Consider the following 22,460-nt stretch of genomic DNA (forward strand, 5'->3'; position numbering starts at 1 on the left):
TCACCCAGTCCCCTTGCCTGCTAATTATAGAGCCCTTGTTGGAAACTGACACTGATCTCCAATCTCATATGCACGATCATGGCTGTCCCGACACGTATCCTCATTCCAACACATGCAGCACGGCTAATTTAAGAGTAGTGACGGCCTTCAGACTGAGAGGAAACAGATTAGCTTTAAAACATAAGAACAAACAGACGGACAATCCTGCTGATGTGGTGAAGATTAAAACATCACCAGCGCTTTGTCGATTAAAATAATATCAAAACCTGAGTTGAATATATTTAGGTTTGATGTTTTTCTTTCACATAAAACCATTATGAAGACCAGTGGTGAGCCAAGGTGGCAATGGCCACCTCTGAAATCTGACTGGACACCCCAGATGCCACCTCAGGCAATTGATAGGTCAGTGGAGGAGGACAGCAGCATCTTTCCAGAGATGCTTTATACAGAAATATGCTTTCTTTGGATCACCTGTATCACTACATGTTGAAAAAAAAACATCCCAACCAATAAAAATAGGAATGACAGACCAACATAATCTTGGTAGAGTAAATTTATCTTGCAAGGAGTTCACTTTCAGCACAAATACAGAAAACAAGAAGTTTTAAACTGAATATGAGCTTAGAGTGAACTGAAAAACAGTTGCTGAAAAGGAGTGTTAAAACTGAGTTATCTTCTTTAGCATGGTCATTTTCAGCTTTCCCGTAAGAAAACTCTGTAATGTATCCACTAAAAATACAGTTCCACACAGACGCAGGTACTATGTAATATTCAAAGTACAGGATGTTCACATCACAGAATATGATTCACATACTTTGCTTACAATGGTATTACGAACAAAACAGTTATCACAAAAAAAATCTCACTCATCAGAGCCAGGTATTGGGATACAGTTCTCAGGCACCAAGTCAGGTATCAGGATGCAGTTCTCTGTCGTTAGTGTCAGGTATCAGAATACAGTTTTTGGTTGTCAGAGCCAGGTATCAGGTATTCTCAGTCCATTGAGAACATTTTCTTGATAGCTGACTAATTTTTTTTTATTTTTTTTTTATGAAACCCAACTCTGATGAATGAGAAATTTATCCTGATACCTGAGAGCTTTCTCTCTATACCAAAATTACACTTGAATACTTTTGTCTCGATACCTGATGACTTTTATTTCTGACACTTGACACTATACTCTGACCACGACGATGTCCTAAAATGAACACTGTATTAATGCTAAAATATTAGCCCACAACAAATGCGCACAACTAGTCTCTCTCAATTGCATTTGGGAAGTCGCATATATACAACTGAACACCTGTTTTCAGAATTACCAGTTTTTGTTTCAACTGGTCAACTTATATGAGAAAGTGGGGATAAAATACCTTCATTTACAACTCTGATATGGGGAACAAACCCGTTCCCTAATGAAAAAAGGAAGCATATTTCTGTATAAAGTTCTTTCAAGAGTGCAGCAATTTCTGTATATCCATCTGATGGAAAGCTCACAATGTTCTGAATTTCCCCATAAACACCATCACTGAGCTTAGCAAAACAGTCCCTTCTTTTTTACTAAGGCTGTAGTTTTTGCTGGTGTACAACAGTACTTTATGCACCATCCTCTTGTGGACCACAACTTCATCAGGTGAATATATATGAGAAGAATCAAAGGTATGCTTTTAATCATGTGTTGTTTGAGTCACCTTGTTAGTATCTAGCCCAGTTGTATCCTGAAATTTAGTTACACTCCTAACTCTCGAGATATTTGTCAGTTCCTCACAAAACCCCTTCACTTATTCGCTGACTGCATATTTTGGTGAAGAATTGTATTGCTCTATGCAACAGAAATTTGTTGACAATCTGTAAAGCCACACACTTTGTTCCATGGAACAGTGTTAACAAACTACCATTTGCACTTTCAGAAAAATGCAGCGAGTGCCCACATCTTCACTGACTTTGAAAGATGAGTCAGTCAACATTGAATGTCATTGAAGTTTCGCCATACAGCATTTTAAAACCTTGCCACAAACTCAAACAGGATCTCATCTGCTATGTTGATGTCCTCAAAAGTGATTTTCTCTTTGAGAAGTAAGAATAGTGCAGAAACCAGTAGGCCCAGGTGCTTCAAATGCTATGGCAGCAGGACATCATTGAGGACAGGCCAACAGTAAAACAAGAGCCACGAACGCCACTCTGAGGCCTTCCAAAACTTCTAATCAGCAGGGGGTCTGGGCAGTCTTGTTAATGAGCGAGGTGGTTTAATGTCCCTGATCCTGTTCTCTACTACCATCATTGTGCTGTGACTCACAATTTAGTAATGCTGATCACTGTTGCTCAGGAGAAGTTTTGTGGGCAGTCTAATGACTCCAAGTAACACTGCATGCATAAACTGGGAACAAATCCTTGCACAATATCAAAATATGGCATGTTTATGAGTAGTGACGGACTTTTCACTCCTCTAACATTTCTACTTTGTGCTACAGCCTGCTTCATATCTGCCAAGACTTCTTTGGCTTTTCTTTCAGGGTATTCTAATGCAGTCACTGTGCATTTCACCTGTTTATCTACAAGAGTGCTAGGGTCTAAACAAAATGAGCAACCAAAGTATCCACTGAACTGTGTGGTGTTTTGTATTGCCTTTGAATCCACACAACAACAAAGTCCAACAATCTTACTGTTCACACTAGTTTAATTTTTTTCTTCATGATACACCATTGGATGCCAATGTTTTGGCCTGATCAACAAAGGGCCTGAGGAAAATCTACACAAGTGGCTCTTGAGCACCAAACCAAAGACCAGCAAGAAAAACATTTTTGAATCTCATTTTGGGGAGTTCATTCAGATGAAGTTGTATTGGCCAAATTGAAAGCCTGGAGAAGTGATAAATAGGCGACCCATCAGAATTGAAAGTGAATGATAAATTGTTAGGATGAGACAGAACTTCATCCGGTCTTGACGTGTTTTCATCAATTCCCCATCATACATGTCAGATATGACATGGTCACATTCTGCCCTTTGTTGTTTGTAGTTAATGTTGTTTTGAATTTCAGGGGTTTCGAGAAGTGTTTGAATTTGAGATTCAATGGGGATATTGACAAAGAAGTTTCCACTGTTCAACAAATTAGTTTTAATAGGAGTCTTACAGTTTACACACTGTGTGATGTCCTTTATGTCTTCCTCCATCCATCCATCCATCTTCTGCCGCTTATCCGGAGTCGGGTCGCGGGGGCAGCAGCCTAAGCAGGGAAGCCCAGACTTCCCTCTCCCCAGCCACATTTGCCAACTCTGCAGGGGGGATCCCGAGGCGTTCCCAGGCCAGCCGAGAGATATAATCCCTCCAGCGTGTCCTGGGTCTTCCCCGGGGTCTCCTCCCAGAGGGACGTGCCTGGAACACCTCACCAGGGAGGCGTCCAGGAGGCATCCTGACCAGATGCCCGAGCCACCTCAACTGGTTCCTCTCAATGCGGAGGAGCAGCGGCTCTACTCTGAGCCCCTCCCGGATGACCGAGCTCCTCACCCTATCTCTAAGGGTGAGCCCGGCCACCCTGCGGAGGAAACCCATTTCAGCCGCCTGTATACGAGATCTCGTTCTTTCGGTCACGACCCACAGCTCATAACCATAGGTGAGGGTAGGAACGTAGATCGACTGGTAAATCAAGAACTTCGCCTTCTGGCTCAGCTCCTTCTTCACCACGACAGACCGGCGCAGAGCCCGCATTACTGCAGACACCGCACCGATCCGTCTGTCGATCTCGCGCTCCATCCTTCCCTCACTCGTGAACAAGACCCCGAGATATTTAAACTCCTCCACTTGAGGCAGGACCTCACTCCCGACCCGGAGAGGGCAATCCACCCTATTCCGGCTTAGGACCATGGTCTCAGATTTGGAGGTGCTGATTGTCATCCCAGCCGCTTCACACTCGGCCGCGAATCGCTGAAGCGAGAGCTGGAGATCACGACCAGATGAAGCCAACAGGACCACGTCATCCGCAAAGAGCAGGGACCCAATCCTGAGGCCACCAATTCGGATCCCCTCAACACCTCGGCTGCGCCTAGAAATTCTGTCCATATAAGTTATGAACAGAATCGGTGATAAAGGGCAGCCTTGGCGGAGTCCAACCCTCACCGGAAACGAATCCGACTTACTACCGGCAATGCGGACCAAGCTCTGACTCCTGTCGTACAGGGACTGGACAGCCCTTACAAGGGGGTCCGGTACCCCATACTCCCGGAGTACCCCCCACAGCAGCCCTCGGGGGACACGGTCGAATGCCTTCTCCAGGTCCACAAAACACATGTAGACTGGTTGGGCAAACTCCCATGCCCCCTCCAGGACCCCAAAGAGGGTATAGAGCTGGTCCACTGTTCTGCGACCAGGACGAAAACCACACTGCTCCTCCTCAATCCGGGATTCAACTATCCGGCGGACCCTCCTCTCCAGGACCCCTGAATAGACCTTACCAGGGAGGCTGAGGAGTGTGATTCCCCTGTAATTGGAACACACCCTCCGGTCCCCCTTCTTAAAAAGGGGGACCACCACCCCAGTCTGCCAATCCAGCGGTACTGCCCCTGATGTCCACGCAATGCTGCAGAGGCGTGTCAGCCAGGACAGCCCCACAGCATCCAGAGCCTTAAGGAACTCCAGGCGGATCTCATCCACCCCCGGGGCCTTGCCGCCAAGGAGCTTTTTGACCACCTCAGCGACTTCAGCCCCAGAGATAGGAGAGTCCACCCCTGAGTCCGCCAGCTCTGCTTCCTCATCGGAAGACGTGTTGGTAGGATTGAGGAGGTCTTCGAAGTATTCCTTCCACCGACCCACTACGTCCCGAGTTGAGGTCAGCAGCTCCCCATCTCCACTGTACACAGTATTGATGGAGCACTGCTTCCCCCTCCTGAGCCGCCGGATGGTGGACCAGAATCTCCTCAAAGCCGTCCGGAAGTCTTTCTCCATGGCCTCGCCGAACTCCTCCCATGCCCGAGTTTTTGCCTCGGCAACAGCCGAAGCTGCATGCCGCTTAGCCCGCCGGTACCCATCAGCTGCCTCCAGAGTCCCACAGGCCAAGAAGGCCCGATAGGACTCCTTCTTCAGCTTGACGGCATCCCTCACTGTTGGTGTCCACCAACGAGTCCTGGGATTACCGCCACGACAGGCACCAACGACCTTACAGCCCCAGCTCCGGCCGGCCGCCTCAGCAATAGAGGCACGGAACACAGCCCATTCGGACTCAATGTCCCCCGCCTCACTCGGGACATGTTCGAAGCTCTGCTGAAGGTGGGAGTTGAAGCTCGCTCTGACGGGGGACTCAGCCAGGCGTTCCCAGCAGACCCTCACAACACGTTTGGGTCTGCCAGATCTGACCGGCCTCCTCCCCCACCACCTGAGCCAACTCACCACCAGGTGGTGATCAGTTGACAGCTCCGCCCCCCTCTTCACCCTAGTGTCCAAGGCATGTGGCCGCAGGTCCGACGATACGACTACAAAATCGATCAGCGAACTGCGGCCCAGGGAATCCTGATGCCAGGTGTACATATGGACACTCTTATGTTGGAACATGGTGTTCGTTATGGACAATCCATGACGAGCACAGAAGTCCAATAACAAAACACCATTTGGGTTCAGAGGAGGGGGACCATGCCTCCCAATCACTCCCCTCCAGGTCTCACTGTCATTGCCCACGTGAGCATTGAAGTCCCCCAGCAGAACAATGGAGTCCCCAGAAGGAGCACCCTCCAGTACTCCCTCCAAGGACTCCAGAAAGGGTGGGTACTCTGAACTGCTGTTCGGTGCATAAGCACAGACAACAGTCAGGACCCGTCCCCCCACTCGGAGGCGGAGGGAAACTACCCTTTCATCCACCGGGGTAAACCCCAACGTGCAGGCACCAAGCTGGGGGCTGATGAGAATGCCCACACCTGCTTGGCGCCTCCCACCACGAGCAACTCCAGAGTGGAAGAAAGTCCAGCCCCTTTCGAGGGTACTGGTTCCAGAGCCCAAGCCATGCGTCGAGGTGAGTCCAACTATATCTAGCCAGAACCGCTCAACCTCGCGCACAAGCTCAAGCTCCTTCCCCACCAGAGAGGTGACGTTCCACGTCCCTAGAGCCAGCTTCTGCAGCCGGGGATCGGACCGCCAGGGTCCCCGCCCCTTGCTGCCGCCCAGCTCACACTGCACCCGACCCCTACAGCTCCTCCCGCAGATGGTGAGTCCACGGGAGGTTTTATGTCCTCCTGTGCACCAATATATAGTTTAACAAAAATTAACAATGTTAATGTTTAACAAAAATTTTAAAAAACAATTCTGACATTGTAGAGTCCCAGTTTTACTACAAAACATGCAAGCTATATATTGGTATTTATGTCCTCCTGTGCACCAATATATAGCTTGCATGTTTTGTAGTAAAACTGGGACTCTACAATGTCAGAATTGTTTTTAAAATTTTTGTTAAACATGTATTTGGATCTGGGTAACACCTCTTTGCCAAACAGAGAATTTATGAGTTGTAACATGTCATCCAGTTGTGTCCCTGTAATATTATGTCATACTGGATAACTCATTACCCTCAGCCTCAGTCCTTGTTGTTCCAGCTGATATTGTTACCGAGTTCATGTCTGTGTCAAAGCCATTCAGTTGGAAAGGGTTGTTTTCAGGATGGTCTTCAGTTTCTGACTCGACTTCAAAAATGCTGTCTTCAGACAATTCAGTAGCAGTCCATTCATAGTCACCAGGTGAAGACATGAGTTGGAAAATGACAACAAAAAAAAAAGCTAAGCAAATAAACATATGAGGACATGATGAGGACATTACAGCATTCATATGCTATCACAGTTGACACTTTTTCTGAAAAACACTTGTTATATTGAACAAATCATGTACATTTATGCTTGGTGCTGAAGTCACCACTCCAAAAAGCTCAGTGGCTTTGACAAGCAAGATGCGTGGGTGAACCCAGAAACAAGAAAAGCACCTAAACAAGACTGAGCCCATTTACCATTTATAGAATAGAAAAAAATAAACACTTGATGACATGAGCCTGTTGTGGTGACATACAGGAGCAATGAAGGTGCTGAGGTGTATTGCCTTCTGAAAAAAGTCAGACCTCATAATCACTTGACATTATTTTTCTCCTTTTATATCACTGCACATCTGTTGAGAGCTGTGCAGCGATGGCTGCAAGCGATGGAGTAAATGTAAATGTTAGTAAACCAAAGATATGCAGGTGTAATGTATAACACACTGCTCAAAAAGAATAAAGGGAACACTAGAGTAACAAGTTGCAGATCCGAATAAATGAAATATTTTTCTTAAATACTTTGTATTTTCCATAGTTGAATGTGCTGAAACGAAATCACACAGAAATTATCAATGAAAACAAAAGTATCAACCCATGGAGGTCTGGATTCGGAGTTATACTCAAAATTACTCCAGTCCAAAAATATAGACAACACAGAAATACAGGCACGGTGTGGTAAGGCTGGACGCTGGACAGAAAAAATAATGGATATTAACAAACAAAAAAACCTTAATTTAATATGATCTTATTCTTGAAACGTTCTAATTTAATTAATAAATTGTTCGAATCTGTTATATCAATATTTTTTTATAGTACTGCATTGTAAGTATTTTAGTTTTTCACTCAAGACAAACTATTCTGAAATCTTTAAATTGTGTTTTCTATTTGAATATTTTAATTTCTAGTATAGTATGAGAAGCTGGTTATGCTGGACCAGCACCCATCATAAGCAGTGTGAGATGCTGGTGACCAGCATCAAACCCAACATAACCAGCATACACCATGGTGGTTTTGCTGGTGACCAGCCATGGTGGTCTATGCTGCTTTTCCTAACAGGGCTGACATCCAGGACTTCTCTAAACCTAGGCATGTTTCATGAGTTTCATTAGTTTATTTTTCAAATAACTCTGTTGAAGCATGGTTGGAGTGCAATGTCTGACTTTCATGGGACAAATTTCATGGAATTTTTATTTAATATTACTTTAGTAAGTCATTTCTGTGATCATTGTGAGTTTTTCTTCTATTGGCCAAAGGGAACCAACAAGTTTTTCCACTTCTGTATGTTTGTTATTAAACTGATTTACCGATGGAGCAGACATAATCAGTTTAGCAGCTCTGTGCATATTGTAAATGTGGATGGGAGAGAAGATAATGAGGATAATCATGCAGAAACAACCTCAGCCAACCTCTTGCACACACACACACACACACACAGAGACATCACACTTACACAACATTTCAGATGTGTTATCAGAGGGAGTGTTGTTTCTCATTGCTGAGCCAGGAACTGAGGAAGTGACATGGTTGATAGGAGCCCCTATCAGCCAGGAGAATCTTCCTGTCTCCTATAGAGAAGATTTTGCTCTGTCTGCAAGGCTGCGTTGGAGAGGACGGTGTGAGACTATGGTCCACTCTGTAAACAATACCCTGTTACCATGCTACGCTAAAATGCTGATGTCTAGCAGCAAATTTATCGACATTCGTCGTGTGTGTGTGTAGCCTGTTAGCAAGATCTTTCTTTTTGACAGTACGAGCCAATACGAAGCTATGAATTACTGTGTGAAATCTGAACACGGTGTTGTATTTCAATTCCGCCATTTCGACAAGGAAGACGAAAATCTGTGGATTAGACGTTGTCAGGTGTCGATGATTAACTTGATTGGCAGGCGTCTTGGGCCAATAGTGAGCAAGTATGGCAACATTTGATTGCTCCAAATTTATGTCAGTAATAATAGCTGGGTAACATTAGCCAATCGCCACGCAAGTTACTCGGAAAGGGTGGGGCATAGATTGTAGTATAAAGAAGTGCAGATGCGTCGACCACGCACTTCCAGGAACACGTAAATCTTTGAGAAACGTCAAATATCAGCAATCATGAGGGAAATTGTCCATCTTCAGGCTGGCCAGTGCGGTAACCAGATCGGTGCCAAGGTAAGTGCATATGAAGCTGTTTTTGGGTATCTCAGCGATACATTTCGGCTTAGAAACGCCATGTTCATTCTCTACATGCCGGTGCTTTGTGCTCGTCGGGCTCCATAAACCACACCCTGCGGGGGATCAACGTGCCCTATTTTCCCATCTTTCTGTTTACAATTTTAATTAAAATAACGTTAGACTCATCTCAAACTATGAAATACAAACGTCTCGGTCGGGCAGTTTTTGAATATTTTAAGCTAGCTGTTAAATTCTCAAGCGTCTGTTACGTCTGTAAAATCAACTCGTTTTAATGTCTGGATCCATAAAGATCGTCATTTAATTTATGGTTCGCAGTGGGGAGGGGATTCACTTGTCCCCATAGACGCCTTAATGCTTTTCTAAGTTTAATCCCTTACCTAATCGCGATTAATGTAGTGTGGAGTCACGGCATTTATTTAATCTTTATTTCTATTTTATTTTCTCCATTGATTATCCCGCTTTGTTGAGGCCTGTGCTGCAGTCTGGGCGGTTAGTGACGTAACATGACACGTTCGAATTCATAAACCAGCCAATGGGGAGTGAGGGCGCATGCGCACAACGTCCTACGGCGGGAAAATACGTCAGCGTTTAAGCGTTTTGGTTGTGGAGAATCTATTTTCTGTAGTTATTTTCATTTCTGGAGAGATTCTTGCATGTTTGTTATATTTTTAAATACTGATACATGTTTTATTGTTTTAATTGCAGTTCTGGGAAGTAATCAGTGATGAACATGGTATTGACCCAACTGGTACCTACCATGGAGACAGTGACCTGCAGCTGGATAGGATCAATGTTTACTACAATGAAGCTTCAGGTATGCACTGACATGGGTATAAGATTTACTTTTTTTTTCTTTCTTTTTTTTTTTTTTTTTTTAAAACCCCAAATCTGACCTTTTTGTGTATTGTGTTGTAGGTGGTAAATATGTTCCACGAGCTGTGCTTGTGGATCTGGAGCCCGGCACCATGGATTCTGTGAGGTCTGGGCCTTTTGGCCAGGTCTTTAGGCCTGACAACTTTGTTTTTGGTAAGTTACTAAGATGGGAAGCTATTGTACGCCACAAGGAAGTGCTCGGAAATAAAATCCCTCTCCCTTGTTTTGCAGGCCAGAGTGGTGCTGGTAACAACTGGGCCAAGGGTCATTACACAGAGGGTGCAGAGCTGGTGGACTCTGTCCTGGATGTGGTGAGAAAGGAGGCAGAAAGTTGTGACTGCCTGCAAGGCTTCCAGCTCACACATTCCCTTGGTGGCGGCACAGGCTCGGGCATGGGTACCCTGCTAATCAGTAAGATCCGTGAAGAGTACCCTGACCGCATCATGAACACCTTCAGCGTGGTGCCTTCCCCAAAAGTGTCCGACACAGTGGTGGAGCCTTACAACGCCACGTTATCAGTCCATCAGCTTGTTGAAAACACAGATGAAACATATTGCATTGATAACGAGGCGCTCTATGACATCTGCTTCCGCACACTCAAACTCACAACTCCCTCGTACGGAGACCTCAACCACTTGGTCTCTGCAACCATGAGCGGTGTCACCACCTGTCTCAGGTTCCCCGGACAGCTGAACGCTGATCTCCGCAAGCTGGCTGTCAACATGGTGCCATTCCCTCGTCTGCACTTCTTCATGCCAGGATTTGCTCCCCTCACAAGCAGAAGCAGCCAGCAGTACAGATCTCTCACAGTCCCAGAGCTCACCCAGCAGATGTTCGATGCCAAGAACATGATGGCTGCCTGCGACCCGCGTCACGGCCGCTACCTGACTGTAGCCGCCATCTTCCGTGGCCGCATGTCCATGAAGGAGGTGGATGAGCAAATGCTGAACGTGCAGAACAAGAACAGCAGCTACTTTGTTGAATGGATCCCCAACAACGTCAAGACCGCCGTCTGCGACATTCCTCCCCGAGGCCTCAAGATGGCCGCCACTTTCATCGGCAACAGCACCGCCATCCAGGAGCTCTTCAAGCGCATCTCTGAGCAGTTCACAGCCATGTTCAGGCGCAAGGCTTTCCTCCACTGGTACACAGGAGAGGGTATGGATGAGATGGAGTTTACAGAGGCTGAGAGCAACATGAATGACCTGGTGTCAGAGTACCAGCAGTACCAGGAGGCCACGGCTGAGGAGGAGGGAGAGTTTGAGGAGGAAGGCGAAGAGGACCTGGCTTAAGTTTACTGTTCCTTGCAAAACAATTCAGTGTTTTTCCATGTTCCTGCAAAACTTCTGTTTCCTGTCTGTCTTCTGAATTCCTAAATTACTGTCACTTAAGATTTTCAAAATAAAGTCACTGCTTATAAGTCAATTTGGTTTTTTTGTTTTTTTTTTTTTTAAATTAAATTTGTGCGCCACATGATTAAATTGTAGCTCTAGTGTAAACTAGAAAAGAACTCGGACATCCTTAAAAGATTCTTGGATCCAAGCAGTGATTCGGATCACCACCAAAATCGGTGCTTTTCACCTTTCCAACAACTCCAAATCATGAAAATCAGTCTATAGCAATGTTAGTGACACTGAGCACAAATGCCAATAAAAATGACCTCCTTGGAGGTAATGACCTGCAACTGGAATCAGATGCTGCCTCTGAAGTTCTAAATGCCTCTTGGAAACGCAAACCCAATAAGTACTTTAAGGCCATTGAAGGTCACGATATTTAATATCAAGCAACATATAGATAGCTTTAAAATGCTGTGTTACAGTTCAATCAAACTGGAAATGTAATGGTTGAAGGAGTTGCTGCCACAAGGTGGCAGTGTTGGCTAAATTTTCTTCCAGATCAGGTAGATGAGACTGGATGGAGCCAGAACCAGCAGTGTCCAACAACACACTTTCTTCACACGACCCTCCAAGTCCTCCTTTTTCCCGAAGCGTGACACAAACCCGCTCTGTGGGGAGTAAAGATTGTAGATTAACTCCGGTGAACTAAACAGGTTTGTTGTTCAGGCAGCAACCTTGAACCATGGGGATCAGGGGCCTCATTTCTAAAACTGCGTAGCAACGATGACTACAGGTGGCATACGTACAGAAAAAAGGAAATGCGCAAAAAACCTGATTCAGAAAGCAGTGCGCATGCACATCCCACGCCAGTTTTGCTTTATAAATTTGGATAGCTTGTCACGCCCACATGTTAGCTATTAAGTCAGATGAACACCCCTGATAAATATTAATCCATCTCATTTCCATGACGGTTCTGCAGGGAAAAACAAAAATAGGGATTTTCTGGAATATGAGATAGAAATTCTAATAAGGTTGTAAAATGTAAAAATATTTTTTCTGGTGGAAGTGGGATGGACATCACCACCAGAAAGGCAGAGGAGCCTCAGCAGATGACAAATGCTGTGAACGTCTCATCAGCGACTAGAATTATCCAGAAAATAAAAGTCGCCAGACAATTGAATTTAGGGAAAGAGCGCGTCTTTGTCCACAGGAGGAGTATGTTTGCCAGGGAGGTAGAGGGGGGCTGCCGCCCACTCCAACAGATTAGAAGCTGGTGAGGAAAATGAACAAGTAGCCACACAGATACTGTGTGGCGGGTAGTGCCAGAGACCTCGGATGATGCTGCAGGTGGTTTATTCCTTTGTTTCACTTTATAAAATAAACACATAAATGAGACGTCTATGTACACCTGGCATCAGGACTCCCTGGGCCTCAGTTTGATTTTGTAGTTGTATCATCGGACCTGCGGCCACATGCCTTGGACACTCGCGTAAAGAGGGGGGCGGAGCTGTCAACTGATCACCACCTCGTGGTGAGTAGGCTCAGATGGTGGGGGAGGAAGCCGGTCAGATCTGGCCGGACCAAACGTGCTGTGAGGGTCTGCTGGGAATGTCTGGCAGAGTCCCTCGTCAGAGCGAGCTTCAACTCCCACCTTCAGCAGAGCTTCAACCATGTCCCGAGTGAGGCAGTGGACATTGAGTCCGAATGGGCTGTGTTCTGTGGTTCTATTGTTGAGGAAGCCAGCCGAAACTGTTGCCGTAAGGTCGTTGGTGCCTGTCGTGGCGGTAATTCCAGGACTAGTTGGTGGACACCAGCAGTGCGGGATACCTTCATTTAAAGAAAGATTCTTATCAGGCCTTCTTGGGCAGAGGCAGCTGCTAGGTACCGACAGGCAAAGCGGCATGCGGCTTCGGCACATGGGAGGAGTTCGGCAAGGCCATGGAGAAAGACTTCTGGACGGCTTCAAGCTGATTCTGGTCCACCATCCGGTGGCTCAGGAGGAGGAAGCAGTGCTCCGTCAACACTGTGTACAGTGGAGATGGGGAGCTGCTGACCTCCACTCGGTGGAGGGAATACTTCGAAGACCTCCTCAATCCTACCAACACGTCTTCTGATGAGGAAGCAGAGCTGGGGGACTCAGGGGTGGACTTTCCTAGCTCCGGGGCTGAAGTCGCTGAGGTGGTTAAAAAGCTCCTTGGTGGCAGGGCCCCGGGGGTGGATGAAATCTGCCTTAAGGCTCTGAATGCTGTGGGGCTGTCCTGGCTGACACGCCTCTGCAGTATCGCATGGACATTGGGGACAGTGCCGCTGGATTGGCAGACTGGGGTGGTGATCCCCCTTTTTAAGAAGGAGGACCGGAGGGTGTGTTCCAATTACAGGGGAATCACATGCCTCAGCCTCCCTGGTAGGGCTATTCAGGGGTTCTGAATCGAGGGTCCACCAGATAGTCGAATCTCGGATTGAAGAGGGGCAGTATGGTTTTTGTCCTGGTCGCAGAACAGTGGACCAGCTCTATACCCTCTTTGGGGTCCTGGATGGGGCATGGGAGTTTACCCAACCAGTCTACATATGCTTTGTGGACCTGGAGAAAGTGTTTGACCGTGACACCTAGGGGCTCCTGTAGGGGGTACTCTTGGAGTATGATGTACCGGACCCCCTTGTAAGAGTTGTCCGGTCCCTGTATGACAGGTGTCAGAGCTTGATCCGCATTGTTGGCAGTAGGTTGGATTAGTGTCCAGTGAGGGTTGGACTCTGCCAAGGCTTTATCACCGATTCTGTTAATTTATTATATGGACAGAATTTTTAGGCACAGCCGAGGTGTTGAGGGTATCCGGCTGGGTGGCCTCAGAATTATGTCTCTGCTTTTTTAAGATGATGTGGTCCTGTTGGCTCCATCTGGTCGTGATCTCCAGCTCTCACTTGAGCGATTCGCAGCCAAGTGTGAAGCGGCTGGGATGAGAATCAGTCGTCGGGTCGTGACCGAAAGAACGAGATCTCGTGTACAGCCGGCTAAAATGAGTTTCCTCCACAGGGTGGCCGGGCTCTCCCTTAGAAATTAGGTAAGGAGCTCAGCCATCCAGGAGGGGCTCAGAGTAGAGCCGCTGCTCCTCCGTATTGAGAGGAACAAGTTGAGGTGGCATGGGCATCTGGTCAGGATGTCTCCTAGTTGCCTCCCTGGTAAGGTGTTCCAGGCCTCTGGTAGGAGACCCCGGGGAAGACCCAGGACACGCTGGAAGAATTAAATCTCTCAGCTGGCCTGGGAAAGCATCAGGATGCCTCCTGCAGAGTTGGCACATGTGGCTGGGGAGAGGGAAGTCTGGGCTTCCCTGCTTAGGCTGTTGGCCCCGCGACCCGAACCCGGATAAGTGGCAGAGGATGGATGAATGGAAATGAGACGTCTCTGACTCCAGTTTATTTACTGGTAATATACTGGTGTTCCTGTGTGTCCCAGCTGGGTTGCAGCGCTGCAGCTGTGGTTGGAGAGGAGGAGGCCAGTGATTCCACCTTGTGCCCCCCAGCAGGCGTGTCCTTGCAGAGGAGCCAATAATTGCCATCAAAGAGGTGGTGCAGGGGATGGGGAGAAATAAAGATCATCCTGACAGAAATTACACTAAAGGATAAACTTGTGAATAAATCAGAATTCTCCACCTCTTGTGTTGCATCCATAGACCGTATATGAAACCTCCGGCGGTGAAAAGTGAAGCCTATGTGGAAGAGCATAAAACTGCAGTACTCCCTTCATCCACTAGGGCTACAGAACAGATCAAATACGCATAGTTAAAAAGACCAACTTCACAGCAGAAATAAACATGTTTATAGCAGAAATAAACATGTTTACAGCAGAAATAAACGTGTTTACAGCCTGGTTCAAAAAACCCTTTTCTGTTGAATAGGTCAGGTTTACCTTCATGACAACTGTGGGGGGGAGTGAATTTTTTTTTAACTCGCCCGTTCAAAAGTAATTTGATCTCAAGATATATTTAAGCTTGTTACATACTCCACAAGAAGCAAGAACTGAGTTCTTGTTCTCGAGGCTGCATTAAGCAGGTCTGCAGTGGGGAGGTATCACTGCGGGGGGCGATATCTGCTTTTATGTGCAATGAACTCGGTTGTTACCTCAGCCAGGTTATGTTTTTCCCGGCTTCTTTTTGCTCAAGATAACTTAAAAGGTTACAGAGGGATTTTTATCAAAATTCTTATAAAGAGTTCTTGGAAATGTAAAAATGAAAAACTAATTAAATTTTGGTGGTGATCCGGATCACAATTTGGATCCAGGAATTTTTAAAAAGGATTCTTTAACATTGTGCTTGGCGGAGGTTTCCGCTTTCCGAGTGCTTTTTTCGTTTCATATTTAATGAGCAACTTTGTTGCGGCAGGGCGGGTTGTGCATGCGGCTGGGTCCGAGTGTTTTCATGCCATATGTAAAAATGTTCATACTTTCTCACCGCCTCAATCAGCTGTTTTATCAAATCAGTCGATTTTACTTGCAAAAGCAAAAACGTGGAAGCTGCAACTCCGCTTCATGCTTTTCCGTGTTAACAACGCCCACCTCAAATGTCCAATGACCAGTCACACGATACTTCTCGTAGCCCCGCACGAAAAAAGTTCTGCCAGCCTGGTGAGTCAAGAACTGTTTTCAAACGCGTCCGTTAGAACAAAATTAAGTCATTTTCTTCTCGGAGCCTCGAGAACAAGTAAAAACGTTCTTGTTTCTCGTGGAGTATGTAACAAGCTTTAGGGCATGTCCTTTTGATGACAGGTACCCAATCTCCCGCTTCAAGTCATAGACATAGAACAACTGCGGTTTTTAGCTGGTTAACAACATGACTTAGCTTTAGCCCTCTTACCTCTGTTAGCTGGTTAGCTCCTGTTATCTCCGGGTTAGCTCGGATAGCTCTTAGCTACAGAAAGCTTGGAGTTCTCTTGATGTCAATCATCCACCATGACACTCACAGCCCCTCTCTCAGCTCTACCTCTTTGCCTATATTTGTATTTTCCGGGCGAGACGACATGCCCCTGCCAAGATGGAGATGGTGGGAACCGCCCACTGAGCTTCAATTCAACTTCAGAAACCTATGGGTGATGTCATGGAGGCTACGTCCATCTTTTTATATACAGTCTATGATTGCATTACTTCTAGACGTAAAGCACCAGTTACATTCCAACATGAGGGTTGGCGATTGCGAACAACAGCGCTTGTCGCAGCTGAAAATGACATTTCCATTTAGTACCATGTTATGTAGCGTATCCACTATCTGCACACATTTGCAGCTGTACAACAGGTTTCCTCTTGTGCATTCAGGCATCTCCGTCTGGACTTCATCCCGATGGCCACTACACCACGGCGTCTGGTTATGGCGCACACAGTTCCATTATTCTGCTCTCTGGGTTTGGAAAAGGCGTGAGCAGCCTGAACCTGTCAATCACTTCCCTTTGGAAGATGCTGGCTCAACTCCAGAGTCTTCATGCGCCATGTTCACCAGCAGGGACAGATAAGCCACTGTGCGCCTTTCCGTATTCGTGTGCATTTTGCATTCAACCACCACTTCATGTTCATTACATCTGCAGGTGGAGGAAACACCCTGATTAGCCTAATGATGGGAGACCACGTCATTTTAAATACAATTACTCATTTAGACCTTCTGGCAGCTTCTGTATGACTTATTGTGTGATGTGGCTTTTATAACAAGTAGAACTGCTTCGTTTCAGAACAGATTTTGGTGGTTGATGTTTTATGTGGTGGAGGAACAATATCAAATGTGCATTTTCTTATCTTTTTGCAAATGCTGTTAACATTCTGTGTGAAATTTTATATTTAATTTTGAAGAAATGTCTCAAATTTCACACCATTTCTTTCATTTCCTATTTCTCCACGTGTTGTGCATACAGTAGGTCAGAGTTGACGTGGTGGTAGGGACATTTTACCGGCAAGTTGCGTTTTTGTTACAGCTTTATAAATGAGGCCCCAGAACTGGTTTGCTCTGGGAAGTGGAAACGTATATGGTCCAGGATTAGGGGCCAAAAATGCACAGAATGATGTCCCTGCATAAACTAGACTTTTCTAGTTTTGACTGAAGATATTAACTCACCCATCCTCCCTTATCTCGTATTTCGGAGCAGATGACCCTCTCCACGTAGGCTCCCACACATTCTTTTAGCTGGGGCAAGACCATCTCCATGCCCCTCTCGTTGCAGTGCAGAGCCATCTGTCCAGCCAGCACATAGACTGACAGCACGGCACTCCAAGCCAGGTCCCTGCGCCGCCCCCTTGGGACAGGGGGGAAGAAGTGCTCGTCCAGGATGCTAATTAGCATGGGGCATGCCGTGTTTGCTGTCACATCCTGGAAGACCCGAGGCCAGCGCCTGAAGAAGATGGGGAAGCGAGTAAGGAGCTCATCTCCAGCATGTCGCAGGGCTGCGGTGCAGGCCGTAGGGGCAGGACCCATCGTCCCATCAGCCCCCCCTTTGGTAACATAGTCTATATAATCATAGGCCATGAGAAAAGCCTCTCTTACCAGTGGGTCAGGACTGCTCAGGCCCATTCTGGCTTCTGGCACCTCCGATTGACACAAGATCAGTTCTGGCTGCCACTTCTCTACTCACCAAGGTGTTTTCTCATGACACAGCAGACAGACAGCGTTCATTTTGTCTGTCAGTCAAAGATCTGCCTGGAAATGTCGGGCTGAACAGAAAAGTTGGAATTTTAAAGAAGGAACTAACAAAGTTCTTGCAGTATCATCTGAGGAAATAAACTTTCCATAACGTACCTCAGTCATCAGGCAAACCGATGGTTAGCAGCCAGACAGCAGGGATGAGGAGTAATATGGTCCAGAGGAGTGTACTTTTGTATGTGTAGCCACAGACTGGGTCACCCAGTCCCCTTGCCTGCTAATTATAGAGCTCTTGTTGGAAAGTGACACTGATCTCCAATCTCATATGCACAATCATGGCTGTCTCAACACGCATCCTCATTCCAACACATGCAGCACGGCTAATTTAAGAGCAGTGACGGCCTTCAGACTGAGAGGAAACAGATTAGCTTTAAAACACAAGAACAAACAGGCGGACAATCCTGCTGATGTGGTGAAGATTAAGACATCACCAGCGCTTTGTCGTTTGATGTTTTTCTTTTACATAAAACCATTATGAAGACCAGTGGCGAGCCAAGGTGGCAATGGCCACCTCTGAAATCTGACTGGACACCCGAGATGTCAACTCAGGTAAATGATAGGACAGTGGAGGAGGACAGCAGCATCTTTCCAGACAGGTATGGATCACCTGTTTCACTACACCAATATGAAGTGAATTATGAAACAGTGGTTTCAGTGAGTCTTTCTAGGGACCACACGTTGACTCCGTTTCACAAGCTGATACTACTAAAGATGCTCAAAGATTACCTGAGTGTCTGGGCTACTGAGTGCTGACTAAGGTAGCAGTTTACAGTTTAAATAAGATACAGTTTAAATAAAGCTTGTTCCATACTCCATGAGAAGCAAGAACTGAGTTCTTGTTCTCGAGGCTGCAAGAACAAGAAAAAAACGTCTTGTTCGTCAGGTCCATACATACTCCACAAGAAGCACGTCTGCAGCGGGGAGGGATCACTGCGGGGGGCGATGTCTGCTTTATGTGCAATGAAGCTGGTTGTTACCTCTACGGAGGAGGTTATGTTTTTACCGGCGTCTTTTTGCTTAAGATAACTTAAAAGGTTACGGAGGGATTTTTATAAAAAATTCAAGAGTTGTTGGAAATGTAAAAATGAAAAACTAAAAGCATTGTTTAATATTTTGCTTGGCGGAGGTTTCCGCTCTCCGAGTGCTTTGCTAGATTCATATTTAACGGGCAACTTCCGCGGCAGGGCGGGTTGTGCACGCGGCTGGGTCAAAGTGTTTTAATGTCACATGTAAAAATGTTTGTACTTTCTCACCACCTTGATCAGCTGTTGTATTTAAAAAACAATCCGTTTTACTTGCAACAGCAAAAATGCGGAAGCAGCAACTGTGTTAACAACGCCCGCCTCAAATGTCCGACGAATCATACGATACTTCTCGGAGCCCCGCAAGAAAAAAGTTCTGCCAGCCTGATGTGTCGAGAACTGTTTTCAAAGGCATCCGCGAGAACAAAATGACATCATTTTCTTCTCAGAGAACAAGAAAAAAGTTCTCGCTTCTCATGGAATATGTAACAAGCTTTAAACTGGATACTCGGAAGACTGCAAATTTTTTTTTTTTTTTACAAACTTTATTTATAAATTTACATTGGAAAAATTCATTACATTCTTTCTGTATGATATGGCAAAACCCAACCACCCCAACCCTGGCTTTTAGAAGAAAAAAAAAAAGGAAAAGCCGACAGGGTATATCAGTTCACACACTTCTATTGCACACTTTTTCAGATATCAAAGGGAAATGTGCCCTGCGATGGACTGGCAAGCTGTCCAGGGTGTACCCTGCCTGTCGCCCAAAGCCGGCTGGGATAGGCTCCAGCTTCCCCGCGACCCTGAATTGGAATAAGTGGTTCGGAAAATGAATGAATGAATGAAAGGGAAATGTTTTTATGAAGTCGACAAAAAGATTCCAGGTTACAAAAAATTTCTGTTGCCACAACATCACTCTGTACCTAAGATTTTCAAAGGTAAGAAAGAAAGCCCCTCCTTCAACCACTGCGAGAACGATGGTACCTTATCTGATTTCCAGTGAAAAAGTATAAGCTTACGTGCAAGTAAAGAGGCAAATGCAATAGCATTTGACTGAAAACTGTTCACTTTGTAAGTTGGTGCTACAATGCCAAAAATGCCAGTCCAACAATCAGGGGTTAAGTCACCAATATGAGACAGTAACTCAAAAATATGTCCCAATAGTTATCAAGATCAGGGCAGCTCCACATCATGTGACCCACTGTAGCTGAACTATGGGCATGTTATGTTTATACACTTACATAACCCTTTTTAAGAAGCACAGACTCACGATGAAGTTCAACTGCTTCTTTACTGAACGAGTCAGATCAACCATGTCTTTTTTAAATTGCTCCGCTGAAACACCATACAGCTTTAACAGATGCACATCAGCACAACATAAAGTAGTGCTTACGACACTGAACTCTATGCAGGACTTAGAGCAGGAATACAACTTTCATCCAAATACATAACAATTCCTCCCTTTCAGCTTTGATGCACCCATAACTCCAACAAAAATTATGGTGGCAGTGTGTCTCTTAAAATGCAATCAACACTTTTCAATTTAAGAAGCATCACAGCATTTACACCATTTTTACAACAAGAATAGGCCTTTTTATTTATTTATTTAAAAAACACATTTCTTTTGTTTTTCTCTCTCTCTCTCTTTTTTTTTTTTTCTTTTTTACATCATAAATCAAGTCTGTCCGGTGGTTTACGAACCCTCTCAGGATATCTGTGTCCAGGAAGATCAGGCAGATTTGGCATAAGTTCGGGTATGTTCATCATCTCTGGTTTGGTTATGTTTTCCACAGTTGTAATGTCCAGTTTTTGAGAACTGTCCTCAAGGTTTTGTGGAAAAGCAGGTGTTACGTTTCGGTTAGTGGCATTTCCAGGCGAAGCATCCAAAAGTTGGTCAACATGTCTGCGCCAGATGACATTAGGCTCAACACTCACAGTATATGAAAGAGGTCCAGTTTGTGACAGGATCTCTGCTTTTTGCCACTTGTCACCTTGGTTCCGATAGTCTCTTGTCAGTACTTTTTGTCCAACATCAAAAGATTTTAGCTTTCACTGTTGTTGAGTGGGTGAACATTGTTTGTTTGAGACATGGCTTCGAATTTCCGGTTTCAAATGATCCAAGCGACATCTTAAGTTCCTTCCCACGCACAACATTGCAGGTGACTGTCCAGTAGTAGCATGTGGAGTGTTTCATTGTTTCATTAACTGTTTAAAGGTTTGAACGAAACGTTCAGCTAGTCCATTAGTTGCTGGGTAGTGAGGAACAGAGGTTATGTGCTTTATGCCATGGCGTTTCAGGAAGATTTGAAACTCCTCACTAGTAAACTGGGTACCATTGTCACTCACAAGCTGAAGTGGGTATCCTGTGCGAGAAAAAAGCATTTCAAGTTGTAACTGTTGTAGTTGATTTCTTTACAGTGAAGATTTCTGGTCACTTTGAATGAGCATCAACTACAATAAGGACCATGTGTTCCATTACAGGTCCAGCATAGTCGATGTGAATGTGTTGCCATGGAGCGACAGGCCACTCCCAGGTGTGGACAGGAGCGATCTGAGGTTGGCGTTGAGTCTGGTGGCAACCTGTGCATGTCTTGACCAGTGTTTCAATTTGGTGGCCAGGCCACCACACATAACTTCTAGCAAGACTTTAAATTTTAACTACACCCATGTGTCCCTTGTGTAGTGAGCTTAATACTTTGGGTCGTAGTTTAGGAGGTACAATGACACGCGACTACCACCTAACACATTCTTGGCACACAGTGAATTGGTCTTTTCTGGTGAAATAGTCAGAAAGCTTAGTATCTGTGAGTTTTGCCCAACCATTTACCGTTAAGTCATACACTCTGGATAGCAGCGAGTCATTTTTTGTTTCTCTGCTTATCTTTGCACTAGTCACAGGAAGTGGTTCTACCTGTAGCATATGAAGGGATAGAGCGGGATCAGTAACCTTCTCTGATATTGGCTGAGGAAGATGAGACAATCCATCTGCATTTCCATGAAGTTTTGTTCCTTTGTATTCAATGGTATAGGTGTGTCCTCCAAAGAAAAGAGCCCAGTGACAGCCATTGTAGGAACACCTTTCTGTGGACTGAAAATGGAAAACTAGTGGTTGGTGATCTGTTATTAGGGTGAAATATTTGCCATACAGGTATTGGTTAAACTTCTTCACACCCCACACAAAACTTAAAGCTTCTCTGTCTATTTGTGCATAATTTCGCTTCGCTGGTGACAAAGAGCGTGATGCAAAGGTTACAGGGCGTTTGGTGCCATCTGTCATTTTGTGTGACAAAACGGCGCCTATAATATAGGGCGAAGCGTCACAGGCTAGGCGGAGGGGTAACTCTGGGTTGTAGTGTGTCAACACTTTGTCTGAGATGATGAGTTTCTTTGCCTTTTTAAATGCCTGTTCACAGTCTTTGGTCCAATCCCACTTGGTGTTTTGATGCAGCAGTGGGTGCAGCACGGCTGAAACGTTTGGCAGAAACTTGTGATAATAGTTAACAAGGCCAAGAAATGAGCGGAGCTGACTCACATTTTCTGGTTGTGGAGAATTCACAATGGCCTGAATTTTGTCCTGAGTTTTGTGAAGTCCATGTTTGTCTATTT

General features: G+C 45.5%; 2 protein-coding genes across 2 annotated transcripts; one reads left to right on the plus strand and one right to left on the minus strand.

Moving 5' to 3' along the window:
- Nucleotides 1-8,758: 8,758 nt before the first annotated feature.
- On the plus strand, nt 8,759-11,284 carry LOC306763999 (tubulin beta-1 chain-like). The gene is made up of 4 exons (XM_079250982.1): nt 8,759-8,927; nt 9,657-9,765; nt 9,867-9,977; nt 10,056-11,284. Exons 1-4 carry the CDS (start codon nt 8,871-8,873, stop codon nt 11,114-11,116), a joined length of 1,338 nt encoding a protein of 445 aa, XP_079107108.1. The 5' UTR covers nt 8,759-8,870; the 3' UTR covers nt 11,117-11,284.
- Nucleotides 11,285-11,587: 303 nt separating this feature from the next.
- bcl2l16 (BCL2 like 16) lies at nt 11,588-18,052 on the minus strand. Its single transcript, XM_079250969.1, has 3 exons — nt 17,929-18,052; nt 17,251-17,843; nt 11,588-11,829 (listed from the first exon to the last, which is right to left on the minus strand). The coding sequence occupies exons 2-3, from the start codon at nt 17,701-17,703 to the stop codon at nt 11,704-11,706; spliced, it is 579 nt and encodes a 192-aa protein (XP_079107095.1). The 5' UTR covers nt 17,704-17,843; nt 17,929-18,052; the 3' UTR covers nt 11,588-11,703.
- Between the last annotated feature and the right edge of the window lie 4,408 nt (nt 18,053-22,460).

This window comes from Telmatherina bonti (genome assembly GCF_933228915.1).
Source record: "Telmatherina bonti genome assembly, chromosome: 13".
Classification (NCBI taxonomy): domain Eukaryota; kingdom Metazoa; phylum Chordata; class Actinopteri; order Atheriniformes; family Telmatherinidae; genus Telmatherina; species Telmatherina bonti.